This window comes from Propithecus coquereli, unplaced genomic scaffold (assembly GCF_000956105.1).
Source record: "Propithecus coquereli isolate 6110/MARCELLA unplaced genomic scaffold, Pcoq_1.0 Scaffold310, whole genome shotgun sequence".
Classification (NCBI taxonomy): Eukaryota; Metazoa; Chordata; class Mammalia; order Primates; family Indriidae; genus Propithecus; species Propithecus coquereli.
This window is the reverse complement of record NW_012148731.1, coordinates 1,079,775-1,089,359: the sequence shown is the minus strand read 5'-3', so window position 1 is coordinate 1,089,359 and position 9,585 is coordinate 1,079,775. Positions and strand designations below refer to the sequence as shown.

The window sequence follows — 9,585 nt, the reverse complement described above, 5'->3', positions numbered from 1 at the left end:
CACATACTGTATGATTCCAGTTTTATCACATTCTGTTCTCAACTGTGGATTATATATATATATATATATAGAGAGAGAGAGAGAGAAATATGGTCAGTAGTTGCTTGGGGTGAGGGGCATTGACTGGGAAGGGGCATGAGAGAATGTTCTGAGGTGACGGAAATGTTCCAAATCTAAACCTTGGTGGGAGCGTCGGTTACATTAGAGTATTTGACTGTTAAAACCACTCAAGCCATACACCCAAGATCTGTGAATTTCATCATATATAAATTATACCAGAGGCAGGCAGCATTCAAAATAGCCCCCGAAGACTGCTGCCTCCTGGTGTGCCCCCTCTCGTGTGACACCCCACACTGTATCAGGTTGGCGTGCTTGTCCATAGACTGCGGCAGAAGTGATGGGGTGTCCCTTCCGAGATGAGGTTATAAAAGACACTGCAGTTCTGTCTTGGTCTCTCTTTGTCTAGGATCACTTATTCTGGAGGAGGTCTTATATCGAGCATCCTTCTGGAAAAATCTACGTGGCAAAGAACTGAAGCCTCTGGCCAACAGCCATGTGAGTTAGCTTACAGTTTACAAGCGGATCCTTTAGCCCCAGTTAAAGCTTTCAGATGTCTGCAGCCCTAGCTGACTGCTTGACCATACTCACGAGAGACCCTGAGCCAGGCCACCCGGCTAAACCGCCTCCTGATTCCTGACCCTCAGACACAGTGTGAGATAATAGATGTTTGTTTTAAGCCACTACATGTTGGGGTTATTTGTTATGTAGCAATAAATGACTGATGTCGTATTTCAATAGACTAGCCACATAGGGAGAAAACATTCTATGTCCTGGCTCAGATGGCTTTCTCAGGGACATTCAAGTGCTTTCGGTGACTCAGACTTCTAGGCTCAGCCTCCCAGATAGGAAGATGACAGCCAGAGGGTGGGGAGAACTCTGTCTAGACATCAGGAAATAGCCAGAGACACCACCCACCAAACCAGCTCAGCAATAACTGCAAACAGGGCTCAGGCCCACACCTGTGCAGCGAGGAGTCCACAAGTGCCCCTGCCCACGTGTCCACAGTTGCACTGGGAACCCACTCAGGGCTCAGACGCTGCAATGCTAATAAATGTTTGTCCTCTCCAAAGCTCATGTTGAAGTCTAATCCCCAATGTGGCAGTGTTGAGAGGTAGGACGTTTGAGAGGTGATTGGGTCATGAGGCCTCTGCCCTCATGAATGGATCAATCCATTAATGGATTAATGGGTTAGTGGGTTATCATGGGAGTGGGGCTGGTGGCTTTGTAAGAAGAGGAAGAGAGCCCTGAGCTAGCAGCTCAGCATCTTCGCCTTGTGATGCCCTGCACCTCCTCGGGACTCTGCAGAGAGTCCCCGCCAGCGAGAAGGCCCTCACCAGATGCAGCCTCTCGACCTCGAACCTCTCAGCCTCCATAACTGTAAGAAATAAATTCCTTTTCTTTATAAATGACTCAGTTTCAGGGATTCTGTTATAAGCAACAGAAAACAAACTAAGATGCTAATAACAGATGCTATTTTTGGAACACTTTCTGTGTGCCAGGTGATATGCAAAGTGCTTTTTGTGCATCTTTTTATTTACTCTTCCCAATCGCCCTCTGAAGAAGATGTTACCAAACCTATTTTACAGTGGAGAAACCTGAGACTTGGAAAGCTGAAGTAGATCGCCAGGGTCATAGAGCTGCTAGGGGTGGCAGCTTTGGATGGAAACCCAGATACTTGGAATTCTCGAACTCCAAGATGCAGGGAAGCAGCAACCACAGACTTGAAAACTCTTTTCTCATCTATTCCCTGTGGTTCTTTGCAGAGGAAAACAAGCCACACATTCTGCTATCAGAGAAAAGGCCTTGAAGCTCAACTCACATTCCCTAGGGCAACTGTAAAGATACCAGCAGATGGTATCAGAGCCACCAAAAGTCTCAAGGTCATGGGAGTCACAGAGGAGGGAACCGAGACCCAGAGAGGGAAGCGACTTTTCTAAGGACTCCCTGTCCAGTGCTCTTTGCACCACTTTGCCCTGCTTCTTGCCACACAAGGGAGGAATGGTTGCTATGTGGGAGAAGCACATTAAGGTAGAGTGGTTTGGGAATGGGGGAAGGAGTGAAAAAGGGAAGTCAAAGGTAACAATGGCAAAATTGAGATCTCGTAATTTTTGTCTTGGGTAAACCCACAATGGTGAGAGGCTACATAAAGCAGCATCACAGATGGGCCCATCGAAAGCCTAGGTGGCCTGGAGGATGTCACAGAAGAGCTCTAAGAGCAGCGGCTGACCCATGGCAAGATCTGAAGAAAGCACTTTGCCACTCACTTGCTATGACCTTGGGTTGCTCCATTCATTCATTCATTCAGTCAGTATTTATGGACCGTCTACTATGTGCCAAGTGCTGTTTTAGGAACTTGGGATATATCAGTGAGCCAAAAATCAAAGATCCCTGTCCTTAGGGAGCATAACAAATATATAGGTTTAATCTATAAATTCTGAAGTATCTTAGGAAACGAAAGGTGCTGTAGAAGAAGAAAAAAAGTAAAGAGAGTTACAAGGAGCCAGAGTGATAATGGTGGGCATAGAGAGGTGGGCTGAAATTTTTAAAAGGAGGTAGGGGGTAGGCTGCCTTGAGATGGTGACACTTGAACAAACGCTTGAAGGAGGTTCGGGTTGTGCCACGTGCAGAGCGAGCCATGTAAGTTTCTGGAGGGAACTTTCCTGGAGAAACACACACTGGCGTACCATAGTGAAGCACGTCATGTCTGCAACTCTCCGACAGTTCAAAAGAAGCAAATGATCTCTATCTATCTATCAATCGATGCCAAATCTATTGATAGATATTTAATATCTATGTATACACACACACACATAAATATATATATATATACCTCTTCTGTTTTGGTTTTCTTGGGACTCTCTTCTTTATGAGGTGAGGATGTCCTTTTGACTCCCACTATAGGATTAGGTATTTTTGCTGCTGCATTTCCTGAAGGTCTAGGTGGTGGGTTTACCAGACGTATTGAAGAAACAACTCTGGAGACTGTAGGCTTTGGTGGTGGAGAAATGGCTGGTTGTGTGGCAGTTTGAGGAATGCTTTCACTCGATGTACCTAAGTAGCAAATATATGAATACATTCAAATTAAAATAGTTACAACAACATCAAATTGTAAGTTTTTTTATTTCTCTCAATTTGATTTCATGAATAACTTTCCATGCAAATAATAAAATGGCATTTAAAAAACTGAATTAAACCTACTTAATAAACTCATTTTTCAAAAGGAAGGCTAAACCAAATATACCTTAAGAATTATTAATATCAAGTCTATCAAACCAATCTCCTTACCCCCTGAGCTTTCACTGGAATTTACTTGTGGCACAGAAACTTCAATAGACTGTATGTTGGTCACAGATGCTGCTGTTACAGCTGGAGCAGGACTGTTTCTGCTAAAAAAAAAAATTAAAAATTTTTTTAAATTAAGTTTAAAAGCAAATAAAAAATAAGTGAAAATAAAATTCAATAATATTTATTATGTGTAGAAGTTATGTTCTGAAGTAAATGATTTAGTTTTACTTCCCATACATATATTTTAGTAATGAACTTTATCTGATAAAATATAACCAATAATCAAAAGCACACATTCTAAAGCATCACTATTCAACAGAACTTTCTGTGATGACAGAAATGCCCTGTGCTATTCAGTATGGTAGTCATTAGAAAGATAGAGCTACTCTGCACTTGAAATATGACTAGTGAGAAACTGAATATTTAATTTTATTTAATATTAATTAAATTTAAATTGCCACATATCGTTACTGGCTAAAACATTGGCCAGAACAATTCTAAAAGATCTGTTCTTCACTGACTTTGGCTAATAGGCTTACTGATTTGGGGTGTAACAAAAATCCTTTTAAAGAGTAAGAAAATGGTCTGAAAAACAGAAATAAATTTTTATATACAAAGTCTAAAGGTTTACAAAACCCTAAAAGACCATCCTATAGTACAGGTAAACAACAAAGACTCTTAAGTGACATGGGGATATTTTAATATTGTACTTTAAAAATAAGTTATTTTAAAGCCTCTGTACTAGCCCCAAAAGTCTCCCCCTCACACGTTTCCTTTGATTTCACATGCCAATCTCATCAAAGGAACTTGTTTCCTACTTCACAGTCAAAGCCATTAGCCAGGAATTATCCCAAATTCTAAGTATAAATATAAAACAGACACACCTCTTCTTCTCTATATAATGGAATTATTCTTCTCATCATATACCAAAGCCCAATCTATGCTCTAAATCCCACTGTCTCAAACAATCACTCCTTTACTCTATCTCTTCAACTTTTCTGTTTTAAATAAATCCTACACATTAGCACTTAAATAAGCTCAAGTTTTTATTACCTCCTGAAAGAAAAATAAAAACAAAAAGTCCTCTAGTTACTTGCTCCCCCTCAGCTATGCAGCCCACATTCTGAAACTGGTGAATAATAATGCCATGACAAGGATGAAAACACACGAAGAACTTTGATTTTTGGTACCTAGGCAACTTTCATCATGTGGAGCCATAGAGCAGTTACCTCACTGAAGCAAGTAGCTCACTGATACATGAATGTAAATGAAGTCAGCAAAGCAAGTGATACCACCAGGGACAATATCAAGATGGGATAAAGGGAAGAGAGCCCTCAAGGGCATAAATATTTAACGATTAAAAAAAAAAAAGGAGAGTTGTCCAGAGAACAACCAGATGCAGGAAAAAACCTGAATCAGCTAGCAAAGTACCTAGTACATAATAAATACTCAGTATTTGTTCAGCAAATATACAACCACATACCTAAAATCCAATAATTTTATGTATGGAAGTTATTTAATATTACTTTAAGAAACTAAATTTCAAGACTAAGTTTGTGAAATTACTTAGTATAGTTCCTATGCATATTTTATATACATAAGCACAAGGTCAAAGTACACAAAGGGTTGTACAAATCCCCAAATTCTTAATAAAATGTCTGCTTCATCACTTAAAAAAAAAAAACACTAAAAATAAAAATATAGAAGTTAAATGCTCTACAAATTGGAACTGTTTTAAAACTACAGGACTTATAGGCCATGTTCAGGGCTGAAGTCTCCAGATTATGCATGATTGGCCTAAAAGCACCTCATGTACACAAAGTCCAAAAGGAAGAAAATTGAACTCATCCATGACACCTCAGCATTTGCTATTTCACACTCATCCAGAGAAACACCCAATCTGTACCTCTGCCATTGGTTATACATTAACTGACAATCCAATTTTTAAAACTGATTTTTAAAAACTGAAATATACATATATTAATAAAGTGCTCAAGATGATTAACAAAGTAGTCAGCATAACCATCAAAGTTTAAAACACTACCAGCTTCCCAGAAGTCTACTGTAAACAGTTCCCTTTGAAAATATGGTAGCATATTCACAAAAAATCCTAGAATACATTATTAAAGACTTACAGAAACTATATATGAATATGGATTTATTGGGTTCTAATTTTTACTGCCACAGACATGTATTCCTTTCATAGTAAAAATTTTTAACTGCTTTATGCTGGGCACCATGGCATGCACACACCTGTAGTCACAAGCTATTCAGGAGGCTGGGGCAGGGGGGTCACTTGAGCCCAGGAGGGAGTTCAAGGCCAGCCTGAGCAACATTGTGAGACTCTGTCTCTTAAAAAATATATATATAAATAAATACATTTTTAAGTGCTAGTTAAATGCTAAAGAGATACTTAATTCCTCTAAAACAACTCTAACTAATCTTTACCTTCTTTAGAAGATCCCTAATAGTTTCATAGATACGTTCCCCTGCTACACAGGTATAAGCAATTCTAGGACAAAAAAGTGGTTTTGTCCCTTTTGTCTATTCTCCTTAGTACACCATGCAGTTCACTGTAGCAGTAGGTGTCTAAATACATAAATTTGGAGAAGTTACAGCACTAACATTCATTCATATCTGAATCAAGACATATGAGTCCCCAAAATAAAACTATGACACATTAGGAGAAACTAAAAAGTACTGCCCCAAAATAGAAATTAAATTGCTATGTTTTTAAAAAATTAGAAGTTGGAATAAAAATGACATTCTAACAGCAACAAGAGAATACAGCTAATGGGTTTGGCATACAGCCACTCCTCTTCCGTTTCCCTCTTCTTACCCCTTCTTACCCCTTCTTATCCTTACCCCTGAGAGCTGCCAGAACTGTTCAATGGACTGGTCTTCATAGCACTAGTAGGTGAAGGCACAGACATGCTGTTATCACTGTCCATAGACAAGTCAAGGCTGCTGTCATTCAGAGCTGTTAATCTGACACCTTCTGTTGAATGCTGCAATTAATAAAATATTCAATCAAATATATCTTTATTTCATTCAGATCTTTGAAACATGAAAAACTTCTACTTAACTAATAATATGATTTCTAGTAAAAAACACAAATCACTAAGTTTATGAATATCAGAACTGCCATGCTGACTGTAAAAGGCAAAGACCTGGGACGTCACACATGTCCTGACTTCTAAGGAGGCTTCAACAAAACTACAGCTCTTATGTGGGAGAAAAAATGAGAAAGGAATGCTACGTTAAACATACACACTGACTATAAGATACAACAAAAATTAAAAAGCAATGTAATATGAAGACGTGTATCTTGAATCAGAGGACTATAAATATATATACACATATATATGAGGAAAACAGTCTTAACAATAAACATGATACTAACAATGACTCTCTCTGGCTAGTGGGATTAAAAGGATGTTTACAGATTTCTAATTATCCTACAATGAATATAAAAATTATGAAATTTCAAAAAGTTATGAAGTATAATTTATAGCCATTCCTTACTATTTGTCAATAAAATGAGCCTCTCTCAAAAGCAAGAGATTTCTAGCACTCTAACAGCAATTTAGGATTTTAAGACAGTACACTTAACAGCGTAAATTATCCTGTGAAAATTAAAGCAGAAATAATTTTCTGAAAACTAAACCTAATACCCACATATAAATCCTAATGTCGGTCCTCCTCCAAAAAAATCAAAGCACTCCAAAACAGATAATACAGGAAAACAAACAAAAAACTATGAATGGTTTTATGAGATTAAAGTTGATTTCTATAGTGACAAAGTTTTAATTTTTGCTATTCAATACTACTATAATATTACACTGATTCCTTCGGTTTCATTGTTTTTTCAGAATATGTTTAGCCTTAGTGTTGACTTACCTACAGAAACATTTTAATGAAAATAATTTACACTGTTGACAAAAACTCATTCTATGTGTGTACGTGCTCTGCGCTCCAGTTCCCCAAACGACAAGATACCCTAATCTTTGACTTAGCACTAGAGATACCACCTAATGCACGTACATCAAAACTGAATGAGATTTGGCAGAAGGGAAAGGAGGAAAGAGTAATGTCATTTGCTTATGAAGTCAGTTGTGAAACAAAAGTATCTATAATAATATTCTCAATGACTATCTCTCTTATTCAATGATGCTCTCCACCAGACATGAGGATTTATTCAGTAAGTAAATTATATTCAATTCTACACAGTTACCTGCCTGACCAGGTGACCAAACACCTGTTAAGATAACAGGCCACCGTTGCGGATAACCTAAGTTTTAACTAGTAGGTCTAAACACAAAACAGCAATCAACTGCTTTGCTTCTCTCTGTTATCTATATCAACTTTGGTAGCAAGAGATCTCAAAGTCAAATAATCATAAACATTCTGTCAAAATTTTTAATAATAAATAAGATGAAGCATACTACAAAGAGAAACAAACACATATACTTTACAGTCAAACCTAGGTTCAATTCCCAGCTCATACTACATGACCTTGGGCAAGTTTCTTAGTATTCGAGTTTCTCCCATTAGAGATAATACCTATGGGTTGCTGGACTATTAAATATAGAAAAGGGCCAGTATAGTCCTTTGCAAATAGCAGTTATTACAAGGAAGCTATTAATCAGAGTCCAAAGAAATCATTCATGAATCTAGACTCCTAGATATTTGTTACTTAAAAAAACAAGAAAGTGGGTAGGGGGAAGGAAAAATTAAAAAAAAAAAAAAACAAAAAAAAAACAAAAAAGTGCTACTTCACTAACGCGATTTGGAAATAATCTGTTAGGAGGGCAGATTTAATCATACTATAGCCATACAAAGAAATATTAAACCACCACTAAAAATGTAATTTGGATAGATGATCATACTATATTAAGCACAAAAAAGGCCAGGTCACAAAATGGTAAGTTTCATCAAAAACCTTTTCACAATACATACTATATGTGATAACATGTATACTGAACACCCTGTGTAGAAATAAGCTAAAATGTTAAGAATAACTATTACTGCAAGATAAGATTATAGTTGCTTCATTTGATACATAAAATTTTTGGACTAAACAATACATTTCTAGTCACTAATGATTCTCTTTATACTCTGGATGATTATACATACTACTTTAGAAAACAGAATAAAGAATCTTGCATTAAGACTTATTTTAACTATACATAAGGTTGTTCCAAATATCAATACTGTAAATAGTAAGAGTTTAAAAAGGTAATCTGAATCTAGGATTCTGGGAAATCTAACTGTCTCAGTTATTAATGACTATTTTAATAAAACAGAAATAGCAAAGTCCTAAAGAATATAACCATCTATTTTATACTCACTTCCGAAAACACACAAAATGTTTATATTTTTTATATATAGTAAATCTACATTTAAGTACAATTGCTTTAACCCATTCAAGGACAATGAGAAGGCAAAATGTTTGACCTGACACTTTAGTTTAAAAATAAAATTGTTTGATGGCAAATTTTACAATAAATAAATAAACGAAATTCCTTGAGAAAAGAACAGTACATTTTTGTCACTTTTTACATTATTAAGTCATGAAACCATTAGGTTAAGAAGAGAATAACAATTTTTTAAAATAACATAAACCATTAAAAATTGCATTTTAGACCCTTCCAAATCCAAAAAAAAAATCTATGTACCTATCCCCAGGTTGTGAATAATGATGGTGATAATAACAGAAGCTAATATGAGCATTTACTATGTGCCAGGAACTAGTCTAAACCATCCTTTACATCTTTGTTGGTTTGCTGAATCCTCACAATATACCTAACAAGATAAGTCAGTATTACTGCAATTTTAGAAACGAAACAAATCAAGAAAACAAGACGTTTGTTATATAACTTGCCAATCTCATAACTAGGAAATGGTGGAACCTGAGTTTGAACCAGGTCCAGAGTCCTTGCCCTTAATTTCAATGCTTTTGTACCATATGTCCTGTGTTGTAAGAAACATAAAGTTAAAGCCCTTTGTGTATTGATTTCATTCTTTTCCTCCCAACCCCAGACCCAGATAACCCACTATTATCCTGAATTCAGTGGTTATTATTCTCTAAAATACACTTATTTCATATTCTTTACTAAATATAATGTTTCATAAGGTTTTTTTGTTTGTTTGTTTGTTTTGAGTCAGAGTCTCACTTTGTTGCCCGGGCTTGAGTGCCGGGGTGTCAGCCCAAGCTCACAGCAACCTCAAACTCCTGGG

The 9,585-nt window shown here is 36.8% G+C and overlaps 1 protein-coding gene across 1 annotated transcript in view; it reads right to left on the bottom strand.

Moving 5' to 3' along the window:
• PAPOLA (poly(A) polymerase alpha) overlaps nt 1-9,585 on the bottom strand; it is a 66,327-nt gene that overhangs the window by 12,656 nt on the left and 44,086 nt on the right. The window contains exons 16-18 of the mRNA XM_012650078.1: nt 6,211-6,353; nt 3,346-3,446; nt 2,891-3,111 (exon numbers count right to left, since the gene is read on the bottom strand). Coding sequence (XP_012505532.1) covers nt 2,891-3,111; nt 3,346-3,446; nt 6,211-6,353 — 465 coding nt within the window. The remainder of the gene's footprint in view (nt 1-2,890; nt 3,112-3,345; nt 3,447-6,210; nt 6,354-9,585) is intronic.